Source organism: Bufo gargarizans, chromosome 10, assembly GCF_014858855.1.
Source record: "Bufo gargarizans isolate SCDJY-AF-19 chromosome 10, ASM1485885v1, whole genome shotgun sequence".
Classification (NCBI taxonomy): domain Eukaryota; kingdom Metazoa; phylum Chordata; class Amphibia; order Anura; family Bufonidae; genus Bufo; species Bufo gargarizans.
In genome coordinates, this window is record NC_058089.1 from 96,679,775 (window position 1) to 96,701,004 (window position 21,230).

The 21,230-nt window shown below is 37.7% G+C and overlaps 1 protein-coding gene across 2 annotated transcripts in view; it reads left to right on the top strand.

Annotated features, from left to right (window-relative positions):
* TOX3 (TOX high mobility group box family member 3) overlaps positions 1–9,512 on the top strand; it is a 123,179-nt gene extending 113,667 nt beyond the window's left edge. For both annotated transcript variants that reach the window (XM_044271061.1, XM_044271060.1), the window contains 4 exons: positions 1,270–1,539; positions 4,579–4,806; positions 7,563–7,643; positions 8,763–9,512. In XM_044271061.1, the coding sequence (XP_044126996.1) occupies positions 1,270–1,539; positions 4,579–4,806; positions 7,563–7,643; positions 8,763–9,512 (1,329 nt within the window). The remainder of the gene's footprint in view (positions 1–1,269; positions 1,540–4,578; positions 4,807–7,562; positions 7,644–8,762) is intronic.
* Positions 9,513–21,230: the final 11,718 nt, after the last annotated feature.

Sequence of the window (21,230 nt, forward strand, 5' to 3'; positions counted from 1 at the left end):
CTAAAGATCTTTCATTCAGGGAACTCAACTATTAGCCCGAGTTTAAAGCAGCCACAAAACTTGTCTCTTATCCCTAGGGACTCAAAACATACATGTAATATACAACAGCCCATTGATTTCAATAGATGTTGTATGCGGATTCATTTCCCTATATGAACAAAGCAGGAAATTTGAAAACTTGTAATAATTTTAAAAAAAAAATTATAAAACTTTACATGACTTAGAAATCTTTTTAGTCAGTTGACTGAACACACACACATCTGTGTTGTGAGTTTCCATAAAAATTGCTTCCTCAGCTACAGAAAAGATAACCCTTACTGTTTTACCTTTTACTGCTCTGTCGAGTAAAAACAACTTGTTCAATCGAGGTATCTGTAGTTACTATTTGACTGCCAGAGGTACAAAACCAATAAACTGATGAAATGAGTTCTACCTTTCCAAAATTATATTTTTAGTTGAGTTCTTCCAGTGACATTCCAGTAGAAACAAATTCTTGCACATAAAAGTTTTCTCATGATGGCCTTCATAAGACCACAATTCGACTGTTGCCACAATGGCACAAAGTTTGGTTGCAATACACGAAGTACCTTGATCTCCTCCTATATTTTATTGTGAAGTTTTAGATTAAAAAATGTTTTGTTATAGCTTTGTCCTTGAATATTTTCAGTTTTTAATGTTAAAAGATGTATCAGGACAGTGAACTTATAAAACCCTATGTGATTTTTAGATAGTTTCTTTCTTAGCACTATCTTTTATGAATGATAAAAAAATAGATTTTACAAAATTGTAAAAAATAATTTTTTAATAGCAATGCTAAATGATTGGAATCACAGTGTATAGTAAAATATGTGATTTTTATAGTATATAACTCTCCAATTCTTGGTTAAAGTACATTTGTTCCACACTATGAAAATAGTTTAACTTCTCCGTTTTTTGTTTTTTGACACAATCAGTTGGAAAAAAAAGCATGAACTTTTAAATTTTACACCAGTATGTTTGGTTGTGATCCTGTGAAACTGTACTGAGCAGGATCAGATTGACCCATCAGATAGTCCTACAATGGTTTAGGTCTCTGATACAACAATGATCTTTAAATATTCAACAAAAAACAATTTCATTTGGTGCCAACCACTAGCCAAAAGGTTCTTATGTTTGATTCATAAATCAATTTGACCTTACTGATGATATGTCCTTTATGTACAATGACAGTGTGCACATTTTATTTATAGATGGGTACACACATAAATTAACCCAATTTCTTTTTCCCAGGATCAAAGATCAATTCAGATGTCCCAATATCGCCAAGATCCCTCATTAATTATGAGGTCGCTGGTACACATGTCAGATGTGGCACGGGCTGGAATAATGTCTCAAAGTCAACTTACCACCATAAACCAGTCTCAACTAAGTGCTCAGTTAGGACTTAATATTGGAGCAACTTCCATTCCCCATACATCTCCTTCACCTCCGGCAAGCAAGTCAGCCACTCCATCTCCTTCCAGTTCAGTAAATGAAGAAGATGCTGATGAAACAAACAGGGTATGTAGGCTAATACATTTTCAATCTTGTTTAATGTGATTTCAATGTAAATATTCTTACATATTAGAATATATATTTTTTTTTTTATATCATTTATTTTTTATTTGATATTTTTCTTTATTACTGTTTTATTAAAAATATAATTGAAAACTTAAAGTTCAAAATTTCTATGCAAAAGTACCACTCTAGTCCTTGGGTGTCTGGTATTGCAACCCACTTGAATGGAAACTGCTTTAGTAGAGTAGCCCATGGACAAGAGCAGACTATTTTTTTCTAAAGTGTCTCTTTAAAGAAGGTATAAAACTTTTTAAAATCATTTTGGATAGCATATTTTCTAGCTGATCTGCTTGCAAGCTGTAGATGAAATGGTACAGATTAGCAAATGGCCTAACATTTGATTTAGGTTTGATTTAGCCAAATTAGTTGATCGATTTCAGTCTGAATTGATTCTACTCTAATTGAAAGCTCTCCAATTGGCCTCAAAATTTGTGTGACACTGATGTTTGCTAGAATTTTAGGACTATTTATCTCTACTATCTCACTTTTTAAAAGTTTTTAAAAAATTTTTTCTCTATCTCACTCTCCCCAAAATTCCCCCAAATCGAAACCTCCATAAATTTGGATTCAGATGCAAGTTGAATTTCACAAAATTTAGGATGAATTCAATAAATTTAGAATAAATTACATATCTTTAGAATCATTTTTTTTAACCTTCTAGAACCTGAAGAAAAATTGAAATGTTTTACCAAATACAGTATTTGGTAAATGTGCTTTCTTTTGTTGGCACACACATATACAGTTTCAAGAAAAAGTATGTGAACCCTTTGGAATGATATGGATTTCTGCACAAATTGGTCATAAAATGTGATCTGATCTTCATCTAAGTCACAACAATAGACAATCACGGTCTGCTTAAACTAATAACACACAAAGAATTAAATGTTACCATGTTTTTATTAAACACACCATGTAAACATTCACAGTACAGGTGAAAAAGGTATGTGAACCCCTAGACAAATGACATCTCCAAGAGCTAATTGGAGTGAGGTGTCAGCCAACTGGAGTCCAATCAATGAGATGAGATTGGAGGTGTTGGTTACAGCTGCCCTGCCCTATAAAAACACACACCAGTTCTGGGTTTGCTTTTCACAAGAAGCATTGCCTGATGTGAATGATGCTTTGCACAAAAGAGCTCTCAGAAGACCTACGATTAAGAATTGTTGACTTGCATAAAGCTGGAAAGGGTTATAAAAGTATCTCCAAAAGCCTTGCTGTTCATCAGTCCATGGTAAGACAAATTGTCTATAAATGGAGAAAGTTCAGCACTGCTGCTACTCTCCCTAGGGGTGGCCGTCCTGAAAAAATGATTGCAAGAGCACAGCGCAGACTGCTAAATGAGGTGAAGAAGAATCCTAGAGTGTCAGCTAAAGACTTACAAAAGTCTCTGGCATATGCTAACATCCCTATTAGTGAATCTACGATACGTAAAACACTAAACAAGAATGGATTTCATGGGAGGATACCACAGAGGAAGCCACTGCTGTCCAAAAAAAACATTGTTGCGCGTTTACAGTTTGCACAAGAGCACCTGGATGTTTCACAACAGTACTGGCAAAATATTCTGTGGACAGATGAAACCAAAGTTGAGTTGTTTGGAAGAAACACACAACACTATGTGTGGAGAAAAAGAGGCACAGCACACCAACATCAAAACCTCATCCCATCTGTGAAGTATGGTGGTGGGGGCATCATGGTTTGGGGCTGCTTTGCTGCGTCAGGGCCTGGATGGATTACTATCATCGAAGGAAAAATGAATTCCCAAGTTTATCAAGACATTTTGCAGGAGAACTTAAGGCCACCTGTCCACCAGCTGAAGCTCAACAGAAGATGGGTGTTGCAACAGGACAACGACCCAAAGCATAGAAGTAAAACAACAATAGAATGGCTTAAACAGAAGAAAATACGCCTTCTGGAGTGGCCCAGTAAGAGTCCTGACCTCAACCCGATTGAGATGCTGTGGTATGACCTCAAGAAAGTGATTCACACCAGACATCCCAAGAATATTGCTGAACTGAAACAGTTCTGTAAAGAGGAATGGTCAAGAATTACTCCTGACTGTTGTGCATGTCTGATCTGCAACTACAGGAAACGTTTGGTTGAAGATATTGCTGCAAAAGGAGGTTCAACCAGTTATTAAATCCAAGGGTTCACATACTTTTTCCACCTGCACTGTGAATATTTACATGGTGTGGTCAATAAAAACATGGCAAAATTTAACTCTTTGTGTGTTATTAGTTTAAGCAGACTGTGATTGTCTATTGTTGTGACTTAGATGAAGATCAGATCACATTTTATGACCAATTTGTGCAGAAATCCATATCATTCCAAAGGGTTCACATATTTTTCTTGCAACTGTATGTACTATTACAACATATAGGTGAAGCCAGTGGTTACTAGAACATGATTTGTATTGCTGTAATGTGATTTTGTTGCATTAATGTATTAAGCCAGTCAAGATAACATTGAATATATTTATATACATATGCAGATTTTTTAAAATCTAAATATCAGCAGTGCCTTACTTAAATTTTTTGAATAAAATACAAAGAAACACTATTGTTTTGAATCCCTGAAATCTTGAATACTTATTATTCCTGGTAATAGCAGACTTATAAATAATTTAAATTTAAGCAGAATGTGTGTAGTTATTTTCAATTCACCTTCAAGAACAAAATTCATGAGAGACTTTAGCCTGCCAAAACAGGAGCTGAAAGTATTCAGATATTATTCAGAAATGTGAATTAAAAGACAACATAGAAAAGACAAATACGGCAACAATTTCATCGTAATCCCTGCTGCTGTAGTGTAATAGTTGATAATCTTAGCTACTCTGATAAATTTTATTTGTTCACATATGTTATTTAATGAGAAGAACTTACTATCTAATGTTTTCATTTTGACAGGAATAAAGATAGTTAATGTAGAATTTAAGGGTGCAGGACATGTTTGTCTAAAATACACATTGTGTAACCTTTTCAGATCATCGGAGAAAAAAGAGCTGCACCAGACTCTGGGAAGAAGCCCAAGACTCCAAAGAAGAAGAAAAAGAAAGATCCAAATGAACCGCAGAAACCCGTCTCTGCATATGCCCTATTTTTTAGAGATACACAAGCTGCAATCAAAGGTCAGAACCCTAATGCAACATTTGGTGAAGTATCAAAAATTGTGGCTTCAATGTGGGACGGTCTTGGAGAAGAACAAAAACAGGTAATTTTCCTATAATTTATATATCAATTAAAAATGGTGAAACCCATAGCAAAAATCTGTGGCAAACCCACAACGTAATAGGCATTCTGTGGATTTTGATAGATTTTCAAAAAACTCTATTCAGCAGCACTGCAGTGTCATTTGTTGTGGATTTTCTGAATGGTTACATAAAATAAAATTGATTTGTCTGAACATGGTGTAATCAATGCTGTATCATTAAATCATAATGGAAATTTAAAGGAGTTGTGCAAAAATAGGGGTGGAGGGGCCGTTGGGTTGGTAAAGACCTCCATTTTCCCAGGCCAGTAAAAGGAAGATTACAATACATACTTGCTTCTTAGCAATGTCTCCCCAATCCTTCTCTAATGCACCGCTGGTCTCCTTTGCTGAAAAACGTCTAGTTTGACAAATAGTCACATGACGCATGGCAATCCAGTCAAGTGATTTTTATAGTGGGGGAACCAAGCAGGGCATCATAGGCCTAGAGGAGAAGGAGTGTGGAGCCAGAGACGGCAGGTAAGTAATCTTTCCTTTTAAAGGTGTGGCTAAGTTGCTAACCCCCATTCTTGCACAACCCCTTTAAGGAACCAGCAATAGTACATCTAGAGGAAATAGACACTTTTTTAGACCTGGTTTATGCCACCACACACCCTTTTATTTTGAGATCCAGAGCTTGTTTCCTCCACCATCACCTAACATCCAGTCAGGAAGACCAGAATGTGTTGACTGTTTGCTACATAAACCCTTGACTCCTTTGAAAAATTTTAAAATAGCTCATTTCATAGTATGACATTTCTTATTCTCTATGAACTTCTCTTCCATAACATACTGAATATAATAACCTGCCGGGGTTTTCATGACCTACATTTTCCACTGTTTACCCTCAAGGAAAATCTGATTGGTCATGTTTGATCTTTCAGCCAATACAATTGTTTCTGCCCTGAGATAATTAACACTAAGTTGCCAGGCAGAACATTTATGTTTCCATCCATAAGAATATAAATCTAGAATGAATATGCATATGCAAGTAGTAGTAGATTAGTCTGCATTTACTGACAGATGAATCTTTTATTATGTATGGTCAGATTTAGACCATCTAAAGGAATTGCTCAAGTAAGATAGTGAAATGATCATCTTAGTAAACAAGCCTTTCCCATAACTTTGCATAATTAATATTTTAGGTGAATATAAAAACGTGATGGATCTTGGCAGAGAAAAATTTATCTTTCTCCACTTATCAGCTCTTTCCTTCCTGCCATGAGAAAGTAAGAGGGACTGTTAGATCATTTTCCCCATCCCTTCCCTTTACATAGACATCGATGGGCAGCATGTAATCTGATTAATTGTTAGTGAGATGACAGTAAATCTTGGTCTGCGGATGGAGGCATTTTTTTTTTTATTTTTTTTTTTGGGGGGGGGGGGGGAGGTGGGAGTGGGGAAGAGGATTCTGATAATTGGATAAAGAGGCATTTTACTCTGATAGAATACATTACAAAGTTAGTTACATTCATCTGCACAAGTAGGTTATGCAAAAGTTATTAAAAGATTTGGGAGTGGGACCATTTGAATGTTTGACAAAAGGTTTATCTTCTGTACTACATGTTTTAGAGGGCCATGGGTATGAGTAAAAGGGAGTCTATGTTGCAGGGATGGCCAACCTGAGGCTCTCCAGCTGTTGCAAAACTACAAATCTCATCATGCCCGGACATTCTACAGCTATCAGCCTACAGCAGGGCATGGTGGGAGTTATAGTTTTACAACAGCTGGAGAGCAGCAGGTTGGCCAGGCCTGCTATATTGGATCTGATTATTTGTTAGGATTACTTAACTTTCTGCTAGTGACTGTGGTTGCCCTGTGAGGGTCTACAGAATATGTTGGTGCTACAGTTTAGAATTAATGTACATCAAATAAACAATATATTGTCAGGACAATCATTATGACCAGAAGTTTGGAATGAAAGTAACTTGTGGTAAAATGTAAGATTTTTTTTATTTTTTTTTTTTTATTATCATTTGGAGTCTGTTAATATAACATGAAGGCATTGTGTAAAGGTTTCTAAGACATCTGCTCTTAACCAGACTTCCCCTGTTATGATTTAATGATGGTGATTAATCAAGCCCATTTGTAGTCATGTGTGCAACAACTGGGCCTTTGTTGAATGGCACAAAAAATATTCAGTAAAGGCCAGACTTCTGCAGGCAGGAAGTCATGAAAAGCATAATCACAGTCACTCAGAGAACTGGGCAAATTATCAAAGGGTTGCTCTAGTTTTGTACTGGACTCACTAATTCATAATGAGCAATTCCTTAATTGTATAAATGATAAATATTGCAAAAATGTGAGCGTATACAAATAATGTATGAAATATAATGCTCATGATTTCACTCTGCTATAGTATTATAGTACCAGTTACATGATATTTTTTTTATTTTTTTATTTTGTGATATTTCTTTTCATGCATAGCATTTCCTTATTCAGCGGAGCTATATGCTGTTCTGCATATTAATCTCGTTTGAAGGAAACAGGGTAACCAAGCAAGAAAAGCTCATGTCCTATTTTCATAACCTATGTAATGGGCACCCTTAGGTAGCTAACAGCCCTTGATCTCAAATGGTTGCAATTTATTTTCCAAAATATGATAACATAGGATCTGCTGGGCATTGTGCAGCATATGTCACTGAATGATACTGTTTGGGTTTTTTCTGCATTGATTTGATCTTAAAATACATTTCTATCTTCTTTTATCTTCCTTACAGGTGTATAAGAGGAAAACAGAAGCAGCCAAAAAGGAATACTTAAAGGCTCTTGCAGCCTATAGAGCAAGTCTTGTGTCCAAGGTAAGAATTGTTTTGTGGTGTACACATGCACATATCTATCTATCTATCTATCTATCTATCTATCTATCTATCTATCTATCTATCTATTTATCATCTACATCAAGCTATACAGGTGCCAAGTTCTAAACTGTAAAAGTATACACATTTTATAGTTTTAGAACGTGGTAACTTCATAGCTAGTGGTCAAGGGGCATATATGGTGTTCAGTTACTATTTTGTTGATTTTAGCTAGAGAGATGAAACAGCTATTTATTTATTTTTTTACTTTTTACTTTTTCTTTACCTGGACTTCTGACAACCTAAGTAAGGCCTGTTTCACACTTGCGTCGTCGTTTTCCAGTATTGAGATCCGTCAGAGTCCTCATGCATTTTGAACGGAAAGAGATCCATTCAGAATACATCAGGATGTCTTCCGTTCCATCAGCATTCCATTTTGTGAAAGCTGCGGTTTAGGAGCCTACAAAAACAGATCCATCACCTATTGACTTTCAATGTATGTAGTGACGCTTCCTTTTTTCCATTTTTATTTCACATAACTGCATCCTAATGGAACGGATGCATCCTAATGTGCAAAATCAAAACAGATCTGTTTTACTCCAGTATTGAGATGCTCTGCAGGATCTCAATACAGGAATTAACAATGCAAGTGTGAAAGTAACCTAATAGAAGTGAGTAAAAATTTTGTAATATACTTTCTTAGGAAAATATGTTTCTTTGTATGAGAAAATTGTGTAAATAGCCAGCATTCTTAGCAAGGTTATAACTGACTGTTGCTAAGGAGAGTCTGTCTTGAGTCTTCAGCATTCTACTGAGCGCTGAAGACATATTTAAGTAACGTTTCAGGTTGATGGGCAATGATAGAGCACATATACATAGTCAGGGATAGGGGTAGTGACAAGAGGCAGGCTGGAAGCCTCTGTATGTTAAACAAAGGCATCTTCAGCACTCGGCAGAACTAAAGACTGAAGACAGACTCTACTTAGCAATTCTCTGTTAGAACTTTGCTAAAAGGATTTACTACACCCTGTTTTCTAGTACAAAGTACCTCCTCTTCCTCTGCTTTGTAGGTTATTAATTATTATTATTTTTAATAATACCTTATTGTGCTTTATACAACAGGCTGCAGCAGAGTCTGCAGAGGCTCAGACCATACGTTCAGTCCAGCAAACACTGGCATCAACAAACCTCTCATCTACCCTTCTCCTTAACTCCTCACTAGCTCAGCATGCATCTCTCGCTGCGGCAGCGCAGAATCTCCAGCAGTCAATTCCAAGGGCCATTGCACCCAAACCTTTAACCATGAGACTACCGTCTAACCAGATTGTGACCTCGGTAGCCATTGCACCAAACATGCCATCCAGTATGGGAACTCCGTTAATGAGCTCCATGGGTGCACCAATGGTTGCCACTCCACCCTCTTCACAAGTAAGCCCTTCGCTGCAGAGCCAGCAGCATCACATTCAACAATTGCAACAGCAGCAGTTGCAACAAATGCAACAGCAACAGCTTCATCAGCACCAAATGCACCAGCAGATCCAGCAGCAAATGCAGCAGCAGCATTTTCAACATCATATGCAGCAGCAGCTCCAACAACAGCAGCAGCAGCAGCAAATTCAGCAACAAATGCAACAGCAACTGCAACATATACATCTACAACAGATGCAGCAACAGCAGCAGCAGATGCAACATATTCAGCATCAGTCACAAATGTCTCCTCAGCAGCCATCGCCCGCACCTTCCCAAACTGGTGTACCTTCTCAGATAGCATCTCCCATCCCCCATATCAGTAGTCCTTCTCCAGTATCCCAACATCACCAGTTACAGTCCCAGGAACAGACTCAAGTGCTCTCTCAAGTCAGTATTTTTTAATCCTCCAAGGGTTCCATTGCAGGATATTTTCATCTTTTTAAGGAAAGGTGTGTATTCTGTATATTGTCCAAACATGTTATGCGAAAATGCGTAACAGACCAAGTGAGACTATTATGTGTCTATTAGATAGGCAATAAAGGACAGTGTAACTTGTATGATATTTTAGCATCCTCAACATTTCTCTCTGCAAACTAAAGAATAATGACTTTCTGTTTTTCACATGATGCTTTTTTTTTTATTTATTGATTTTATTTCCTAAAATATGTGAATTGTGTGCTCCTGAAACACACTGGGAAATCACTAAAACAAAACTGTGGACACTTTGAGTGGACTTGAACATGCGACAGCGCATTTGGAAGCGACCTCAATGCATTGCAGTTATTGGAAGCTCACAGAGACAAAATGTATGCTACCTGTAAAGTGATAATGTCACGACCATGCAAGTGCATTTGTATGACATATACGTAGTTAATGGCATTTTTGTCATATGATATGATGTAAATCACAGATGTTTGCCAAAGTTCTTATTTTTTCATGTTTTGTCTATATGGAAATGGAAAAAAAAAATCTAAAAATTCTCATTAGCAACCAAAATTTAAGTTTGGAATACACTGTAATGGTACGTTGATGGCTTCTGTGTCCCACCATCTGCATTAGGACAGAAATGTGAATATAGTGTGCTGACGTGACACATTTCTTAATAAAAACAATGTATTTTTTAAAAGGGAAATGCACTTAAATACTGTAAATGGTTATTCTAAGAGCTAAAGTTAATGCTACAAGTACTGTATGAACAGTAGACTATTTAAAAAGGGTACCCTAATAAGGTGTATATATTTTCTTTCTGAGTTGTCAGGTTTCAAATAATTTCTTGTAAAATGTTTTCATAAACAAGGCTTTAATGTAACACTGGTTACACAAACATTAATTGCTACATCGCTTATTGTGTTTTTATGCTGTTTTATACTTTTTTATGAGTTCTGATAGCGCCAGTTAAGTTGTTTGTATTTTTGCTTAACTGAAAAAAATGCTTTTATCTTGTGATAGAATAAACACATTTCTGTAATAGGTTGCATGACGTTTATTTATTTTTGGGATTGCTTGTAGTTTTTTTTGTTTGTTTTTTACAGATGTATTTCCTCCACAGATGTATTTATTTTTAGTTTTCTTGAAAGACTTTGAACTACCCACTTTAACATAGATCCAGCAAAATAAAATGTTATCCTTTTTTTTCTTAAAAAAATTAATTGTTGTGGCCAAAATTGTATGAGGGCCATTAGTTGACAGAAACTTGGTGGCTCTTCTGCCATCCTTGGTATATTAGAATGTATACCTATATACTATGGGTGCCCTCATGCCCAGTGGACCCTGATATAAGTCCAAATTTACCTGGTGCTGACTCTAGCATTGATCTACAGATAATATTTCTTAGTCTCAAATAGTTTGAGATATTCACAATCAAAATAGTAACTGACCATAATGGGTGATTGCCTCTTTTAAATTCCCTGTTTATTATGTTTTTTTTTGTTTGGTATATAGGAGTCGTAATTTGATATTCGATAATCCGTAGCTTTTAAGTGGCCATACACTTTCAATGGCTATCTCTCTCAACTCCCTTCTGGCACCCCGATACACATGCATGTTCGGCTTGGTGTACTTATATGGGGAGAGCAGAGAAAGCCTCTGCCAGACTCTTTTGGTGATGGCTCATCTCTGGGGAGAACAAAAGGATCTGGAGAAAATATAAATTTTGTCTGCCCCTTCTCTCTCCCAACATAATTTTTCAGGGGAGACTCAGGAGCTTTCCATACATACTAGAGTGTCGACCAAACTGGCCATTCTTGCTAGGTTCAGCCAATAGTAGACCAACATGTTGGGGCCTTGTAAATGTAAGAGTTTTTTCTGAAGTTCGGAGCACAACAAAACCTAAATCCCAAGAATATATTCTGATCTGCGGGGAATGTTTATTTATACAGAGGCTAAAGTAGATAATGGAACCACTCTGTGCAGGTCCTGAGTGTGTTATGAATATGAAGTAGAAGGTACCTACTGTAGGATAACACACTCACTTTAAGTTATAGGAGGTAGAAGATCCAGCCACATTTTTTTTGTTAAGGAAGAAGAAATCTAAGCTTTAAGTCGATTTTACATAGCCATGATAGGGATGTATGTTGGTGCCTATATTTGTATTATTGCCACAATAGCTGGAACCCTTGCAGTTCTACGGGACTAAACCTAGATTGCTTCTATGATTGTCTATGTTTGGTTTAGGTAAACCACAGGGGGCCTGTCTGTTTCAGCTGTAGTAGGAATGCTAAAATGCTGACTTATTATGGTAGTGTGAAACTGGACTAATAGTGCATTCTTCCTTAGAAATCAAAAACATGTATGTAATTTAAAAATTGGGGTCCCTAATGGCGATTCAAGCAGAGTCAGGAGGGTAGGGGAACTGTCCCCTCTGCCTCCTAACTATAAGTCTACGGTATTCTTTCATTGCTTTTATTAGGCTATTGGCTACTAGGAATATGGACCTTTTTCTGCAATTTAGCTGATGGGTCCACTTTAATAGGTCTGTCACAGTATTACAGATTTTTTTTTAAGGCCATGTTCTACCAAACAAGTGCTGTGTCTAGGATTTACTTTTGTAGCTGTTAAAAATATGCATATTCTTGAAGTTATTTGGCCTGGTGTGCCAGTGGGCTGTTTCATTTGCTATTGATTTTATATGGGTTGTTTAAATTTGGCTGCACATATTTTTCTCTATCCTATGTGTATGTGACCGCATGATAAAATATGAATCAATTACAAAATGACATAATATTAGGAAAAGACAAAACTTACCAAGCAGCACTAAAATACATCAGAAGACTTGCAGTTAAATAATCGGTCTTTGTGACATAATTCCCTTGACCAAAAAAAGTAATTAAGTTCAACTATATCTACTTCTGTTGACCCTTGTCACTGTGTATTCATTGGAAACATACGTTTGTCACATTGTGGATGTGAAAAGTTCAGAGTGCTAGTGGATATTTTTTCTTACAAGAGATGGACATATTGAAAAATAAAACAGTAATATCCAGAATTTTTGTTGTTTATTTACTTTTCTTATTTGGGTTATTTGATTCTGACCAAAATATCTAATGGAAAAACAGCTTTACTTGAACATTGTGCAATCCAGGATTTGTAAGAATAAAATGTAAGTATGCCCTTAATCAGCAGTAAAAGTAATGTGCAAAATCGGCAGAACGTGTTCTACAACCTATTACTGTGGACTCCTGCGCATTCATCATATTTAGAGTGCTCCACCAAAAATTAGTGATAGATGAAGTGTCATCTAATTATCATCACAGGCAGGACTACAATGAAAGATAATGTTATTCGCAATAGTTGATGATTACAACTCATCTACTCCCCCTGTCTGCACAATGGCCTCTGCACAGATCACAGAGGAAATGAAAAACCTTTCCTAAAGATATCTGTAAAGAATAAATCAAGGCAACTAGACGTACTGTAGATTTCTTGAAAACGTTTCACTCGTTCTTCCAACGAGCTTTCTCAATTCTGAGTGATTGTACAAAAGTGATTTTGTACAATCACTCAGAATTGAGAAAGCTCGTTGGAAGAACGAGTGAAACTTTTTAAAGAAATCTACTGTACGTCCAGTTGCCTTGATTTATTCTTTACAGATATATACCATGACCTGGATAAAGGAGAACCTTCACAGACCTTTCCTAAAGATGTCAATGAGCACCTCCAGTCTATTGGACCTATAGTCTATGTGGCTGCTGTAAATAATATTTCTATATGTTGTTAAATGCAGCTTAGGCAAGATAAATGCCCTAATAAATTCTCGAAAAATGCTATCCATACGAACTGAATCAGAATTACAAAAAAAAGGGTCAAATTGTAATTCTAATGAATCTATTTGCCTATCTTTAGTCTGTTCAGCTAGGTAACATGAATTCACAACATTTTCCACCCATGCCACCATCTTGCTGTTACCCCCTATAACCAAAATTTTGTATTATTTTATTTCTTGTTATGGTGACATTTAGAATAATTAATTTCTATTGTAAATTGGTTAAATGACCAGCATGGCAGATACATTGTATAGCCTTAGTCCCGTTTGGTTAAATATAAACCACAAGGACAGATGTTTTTTGTGTCTTTGTTTAAAGCATGAGAAAGCAGAAAGCTTTACCAGAGCTGAGACATTGAAGGTGCTGTACAAATGATCTTTTATGTGACATGACAGATACCTGGTTTCTTAGGAATACAGCGGAGGGATAATGTCAGATCTGTTTTTTCTTGTTTACATTTCAGAACAAAACAGGTTCATTTACTGCCCTCTCCATTTTTCTCTTCCCTCTTCCCCGCCGTACAGCGAGTGTTACGGACACAATTCCCCAGTTGTCTTGCAAGATTAATTACAGCATCTGTCCTGTCACAAGCTATAATGAAGAGGTCTTGATAAAAATTGCAAATTACCGCTGGCAACAATCTTAAACTGCTTATGATAAAATGAAAATTAAAAACAGCAAACTAACAGACCTGATCAGAATCCTAATTCCCAAACAATGATATTGCTGGAGCTATGCTCGGGAAACCAGTGCTGTCAGAGATACAATCTGAATATGGAATGGGCTCAGGACAGTCATTGTCCAGAATGTATGTAATACAGTAGATGATTAATAATGAATTGGACTATTAATATTTAATGAACCCAGACTTGTTATTGTCTATGACTCATATTGAGTGGTTTGGAACAGAAATTCCTAAGATATATCTCAAGAAATTGTATTTTCTAACTTCTTAAAAATTCTCCTCCTCACTCCTTTTGCATTAAACATTTATGATACGTTTGATTTAATTAGGAACAAAAAAAAAACAACTATGACTTCGGCTTTGTTCAAATCTCCATTACGTACTGTAACTCCGGTAGTGTCAAGTTTGGGTGTGGGAGGGAAACACCACATCGAACAAAGGAGGGAAAGAGCTGAGGGAATAAGGCCTGGAAACTAGGGAAAGGAGATGGACACCTCCTAGTAAAACCCTAATCAAAGTCCTGACTAACTACCAGTATGAACGGACCCCAGAGGTAGGTGAGTTCATACACGGGACTACCTAATGTCCTAACTCACCCTATAGGGCCCTGGTACTAATGTCAAGACTGAGATCTGTTCCTCCAAAAGGAAGGACAAACAGGAGTCTCCCTCAGGCCTTAATACAAATGACAGGGAAATGTAACACACAAAATAACCCAAACAAAATACAAAAGGGAAAGAACACACTTTACTTCAAGCTGCTATGGCAGCACCAGGAATTCAGCCGAGATCCACACACCAGCTATCCACAACTTAAACTAGCATAGTGGGAGAAACAACAATAAATAGAGAAGGTTGAATGACCATAATAGCCACACCTGGGGAAAGAAGGTGTGGCAAGCACCAGAAACAACACAGACCTCATTTGATAAAAACAGAAAACATGTCGGATCAAACCACGTGTTGCCAGTCTCATCTATCTCCTGCCACCTGTCGCCGGAACGTCCGTGACAGGTAGTCTGTCATGGCAGAGGAGCAGACTACTGGAGTTGCCGTATCTGGCATAGACAGGCATCATTGGATCCCCATTCAGTATAATGGAATCTGGTGGGATTCCAGCATAAATGCCGGAAATTCACTGGATTCTATTATAGTGAATGGGGATCCGGCGGTATCTGGCTATGCTGGATACGGTAATTCCGGTTGTCTGTGCCTCTACTACAATGGACTACCAGAGTTACTGAACGCAGATATGAATCTAACTTAAACTGAGTAAAACATCAGAAGCCACTGGAGTTTGTACTATATGTCCCATGTTTTGGTGGAGTAATGAGTTGATACATATTAAACATGGGCAAATGGATTCTACCCATTCGGAATTTGTCCTGAATTTCCCAAAAATATACCCAAAGTTCTTGTGACCCTTTGAAGGGGTCGTCTCGGAATCAAACCTTTTTCCATTCCTACAACATAGGGGATAAGGGTCTGATTGCTTTGGGTCCAACTGTTGAATATCCACTTATTCCCAAGAAAATAATTCCCATGTCTTCCCAACAGAGGGACAGTCAAGCATACTGCCACTCTATTCAAACTTTAGGAGACTGACACAGGTAGCTGAGTGCAGTCCATCTTAGTCCCATAGACTTTGAATATAGTGGCAGTGCACATGCTTGACTGTTGCTCCATTCAAAAGGGAGACATAGGACACTAGTTGAGATTTGTGGGGGTTCTAGAGTCCCCATTAGTCAGACACATCCATTAACTTGTAGAAAAGAGAGAAAACAATTATTCTGGCAAAAGCCCTTTAACCTTAGTTCAAATAAAAAATGGAAGTATCTAAAGTAAGAGCCACATACTGTAAATGGACAGCAGTTTGACAGGTGCACAGTCTCGATAAAGTATTACACCATTCTGTTCATTTGCTTTGTAAATTATATTTTAAACATTTGTTTAAAATCACAAAGCTAATTTTTATTTAAAATATTTCTGTTCAATAAAATGTGGTCAGCTGCCTTTAGCTGACTGCTAAGGATTACCATCCCTTTGTACAAGCTCTGTTTTCATGGTTTGTCTGTTTTGTTGAAGTGATAAGGTTTGTAGTATTTCACTAGCATTTTACTTAATTATAAAAAATCACAGTGGTCGGATGTTACATGCACAGTATGTGAATCCATTGCTTGCTATTACCAGAGATTCTACATTGGTTGGATATGATAGTCTGTGAAATCTGTTTTTAAATCATAGCTGTTCTGCTTGGACATTATTGAGGAATGTTATCCTCATTAAATTAATGCGTGCCATACCAAATCTTTCACATAACCCAAATAAGCTGTTGTGTGTGTATACATAGTGTTACATAGTTAATACGGTTTTAAAAAGACATCCAACCATCAAGTTCAACCAAGGGAAGTGCTAGCATTATATCTGACCTTTTATATGACTTGTACCTGCCATTTTTTAGCTTTTCCCCTCTGCAGGCTCCAGCTCTAATTTTCATTTGTCACTGAGATGGGGATATAGACTGGCTGTTATGATGTTTACTAGTGTCCATGAACTGGACTTCGATCCGAATTTCAGGCTAAATTGATTTTTTGCAAAGCCGAATTTCCTCGTGCTTCGTAATCGTGAATCAATTAAACCTAGAATAGTGTAAAAAAACAAAAAAAGAATCCTACTTACCTGATCCATTTGCTCGCAATGGGACGGCCACCTCCATCTTGCACGATATCCCATGCGCAGTGATGAATGACATCACCACGCCGGCGTGATGATGTCAACACGGGCCATGAGAGATTTTGTGCCAGATCTTCAAACAAGATATCGGCGGCCAGCCTGTCATGAGCAAATGGAGTAGGTAAGTATGATTTGGAAAAAAAAAAATGTACACTGTTATTTATATCAGATGTTGCGATCATGTTTGAACGTGGCATCTAAGAGGTACAATGGGAGCAGCACAGTCACCACTTCCTGTCATTGCACCAACTTAATCACAAAGCAAATTTTTTTGCACTTGCTCACTCAGAAGCACCATATTGGGCACTATAGAGAAGTACTGATCAGTAGTGACGTGAATAAAACACTTATGGTGAGATTTAACACGATTAGTTGCTGCAGCCTCTGAGCCTCTGTCTCTGTCTCTTTCACTGCAGATTACTGTCCCTCCCCTTTCCTCTCTCCATAGACCTCTATGGAAACTTGCAGTGTGATATTGACCGGACAGCCCATCTTGATTTCACAAGACAAATTTATAACAGAATTCATAGAGAATGTTAGTTTTGGAAAAGAAGGGAGAAGTATAGAGTGGATAACTGGAGAACAAGGCATTCTTTTTTTAATATACAGTGCCTTGCAAAAGTATTCACCCTCCTTTTACATTTTTCGTGTTTTGTTACATTACTGTCAGTACATATACACACCTTTTTTGAAAGGCCCCAGAGGCTGCAACACCTAAGCAAGAGGCATCACTAAACAAACACTGCCATGAAGACCAAGGAACTCTCCAAACAAATAAGGAACAATGTTGTTGAGAAGTACAAGTCAGAGTTAGGTTATAAAAAAACATCCAAATCTTTGATGATCCCCAGGAGCACCATCAAATCTATCTTAACTAGGGATGAGCGAATCGACTTTGGATGAAACATCCGCAGTCGATTCGCATAAAACTTCGTTTTAATACTGTACCGAGCGGGCACTCCATACATTATTAGTCTCGCGAGACTTCGCATAATAACTTCAGAAATTGATTTATACTGTAAAAACTATTTCCCGAACTCTGGTTCGGTTCCAAGGTACCATTTGAAACCGAACCCGAGTTTGGGAAATGTTTTTTTACAGTATAAATCAATTTCTGAACTTATGCAAAGTCTCGCGAGACTTCGCAAAGTAATAACTTCGGCTCATCTGAACCAATACATTCTAATACTTTATGGAGTGCTTGCTCCGTACAGTGTTGAAATTAAGTTTTATGCAAATCGACTTTGGATGTTTCATCCAAAGTCGATTCGCTCATCCGTAATCATAAACCAAATGGAAAGAACATGGCACAACAGCAAACCTGCCAAGAGACGGCCGCCCACCAAAACTCACGGACTGGGCAAGGGGGACATTAATCAGAGAGGCAGCACAGAGACCTAAGGTAACCCTGGAGGAGCTACAGAGTTCCACAGCAGAGAGTGGAGTAGCTTTACATAGGACGACAATAAGCCGTACACTCCATAGAGTTGGGCTTTATGGCAGAGTGGCCAGAAGAAAGCCATTACTTTCAGCTAAAAAGTAAATGGCACTTTGTGAGCGGGGAGGGGGGGGGGGCAATACTTTTGCAAGGCACTGTATATTACAAAGTTTCTTATAGTCAGCTGTACTATTAATTTATACAAAGTTGTATGAAATTACAGTGACCATTTAAATAGAGAAAAATCATAATGGAGAGAACTGTATATGGAATTAATTGAGCCTAACCTATTCAGAAAGATGCTATTTTCAAAACAGCAGTATTTTTATTTAAAGTCACGGTTATTTTATTATACAAAATGACTGAAAATTTACCCTTAATTGACTTTGTTGATGTAAATATATTCTGAACCAGGTATAAATAGATCAGAGTTCAATACAATACTCCCATGATCTACCATACTGATACTTGACTGTAGCTATAACCAGGAGACATCTGCTACATCTAAGGAAATGAAGATTTCTGCATAAACATACAATGGGATTCTTCACTATAAGGCTCCATTCACACATCCGCAATTCCATTCCGCATTTTGCGGAACGGAATTGCGGACCCATACATCTCTATGGGGCCGCACGACGCGCGGCTCCGATCCAGAATTGAGGACCCGCACTTCCGGGTCCGCAATTCCGATCCTGAAAAAAATAGAACATGTCCTATTCTCTTAGTGCCGGCAATTTGCGTATCCGTGGATCCACAAAACACATACGGATGTGTGAATGGACCCTAAGAGCATTAGGACTATGGTCATCTCTGCCAGAGGAGTCTGTGATGGTGAACTCACTAAAGATTTCAAAAGGGTTCTGGATTCAATTCTGGATAATGTTATGGTTACTAGATTACAAGAGAATGGTTGTTGTTCCAGGTAACTATTCTGATTGATATACTGTATTTTAAATCCATGATCCATAAGGAAAATTGCCTCTTTCATCATTTTAATTTCCTCTGGATCATCATTGCATGATAGTAGGCTACACTATATGGACATAGTCTTTTTTATCCTTACAAATGTGGTTTGAAATAACCCTTTGGACATGTGCACCTGATTTCTGCCTTGGATTGTGTTATAAATAGACTATACATACTCTGTGAAAACAGCATGTTTTACATGACCTTTCAGTTTCTAATTTCCTTAGGGTCAAGCTATAGAACGCTGAGAGAAATCAATAGCAACTATTTGCATCTCTGCCTAACATAGGGATGCAGATACTACTACCTGTGCAAACCCTATAGCTACACCCTGTAAGGCAGGCATCCTCAAACTGCGGCCCTCCAGCTGTTGCAAAACTATAACTCCCACAATGCCCTGCTGTAGGCGGATACCTGTAGGCTGTTCGGGCATGCTGGGAGTTGTAGTTTTGCAACAGCTGGAGGGCCGCAGTTTGAGGATGCCTGCTGTAAGGTGTACTGATCAAGGGTTTCCTTGCATTACAATCTCTATTAGGTTATATTCACACACAGCAGATTTGCTGCAGACATTTCTTTGTTACATTCATCTGAACAGGGCTTGAAGAAATCCATGCGATTACTGCCTTAATCATTAAATAGAACTGAATTTTAGTTGCAAATATTTTTGCAAAAAAATCTGCAAATCTGTGTGTATACCCTAAAGGTGGCCATGCAATTTTGACTAAGGTCGGCCAAACCAGTTTCAGCATGTCCAATCATTTGTTTTTAAGGTGTCTGGCAGCAACTAATTCCCCTCTCCCCGTTGACAACTCATACATACTTTGGCTGAACTGAGTGTGCATGTGTATGGGAGGTCAGGAGTAGTAGTTTTAAAAATGGCATTGTTTGCTTGTAACGCTGTTTGCACAGCTCTTAATCACTACTATGGGAGTTAAGCAAACAGCAGAGAGCCGTAAAATGAGCCATTTCTATTACTCCGACTCCCTGGGCTGGCGCATACTGTGGGTTATTCCCATCTTGCAAAATAGTTTAAATATCATGCAACAAATTACTATGATGATGATGCTCCTACTGTTACTACAACTATTATTATTATTAAAGGGGTTTTCTGGGAATTTAATATTGATGCAGGATAGGTCATCCATTTCTGATCGGTTGAGTTTCGACTTCTGTAACCTTTGCTGATCAACTGTTTGAAGAGGCTTTTTCCTAGGCCAGTGACGTCACGTACATCGGTCACGTAGCCTAGGTGCAGTGAATGGGCCTGGGCTGCAATTCCAAGCGCAGCCACTATGCAACTAATGGCGCTGTGCTCTTCGAGCAGCTGATAGGTGTTGGACCCCACTGATCAGATATCGATGGAGTATCCTGAGGATAAGTCATCAATATTTTCCTCCCAGAAAACACCTTTAATTTCGCTATTATAATCTCTAGCAAGAATCGCTACATAAAACAGCTGATCAAGCATAAGGAGAAGAAGAGTAGAGCTTTTATCCAAAGTCTGCATTTTCTTTTCTATAAATATGCAACGTACGGTAGTTTATTTTTCACATCCCTTTATCTCTACAGAACAATCAAAGATTTATGTCCATTGTATCTCCTTGTGCAAAGTGCTGCAATGTGTAACAGGTGTTTAATGACCCCGGCCAAGCCTTTCCTCTTCTGCTAACCTGTACTAGATTACAAAGAGTCCTTCTAGAATGAACTATAGGATGGGGGTCACTACTGTTTATCTTAGACACCTAGTAAGTAAACTGCAGCCGCGTCTCTCTCTGTACAAACAGCCCACCAGCTCTTTTACATCCATGCACGTCCCTTATAGTCCATCAACTCTGCAACGGTTTTAATAACCTCAATGTTCAGAGAACAGAAGGTGATGCACTTGATATATTTTTACATTATCACAGAGATTACATTTCCCAGGTTTAAGTAGAGTCTTTACCGGTTTAATTAAAAGACCTTTTTTTTTTTTGTCAGATGCTGGAATTAGCTGCATCCCCCATCCCCTCTCCACTATCTCAGCATCAGAAATGG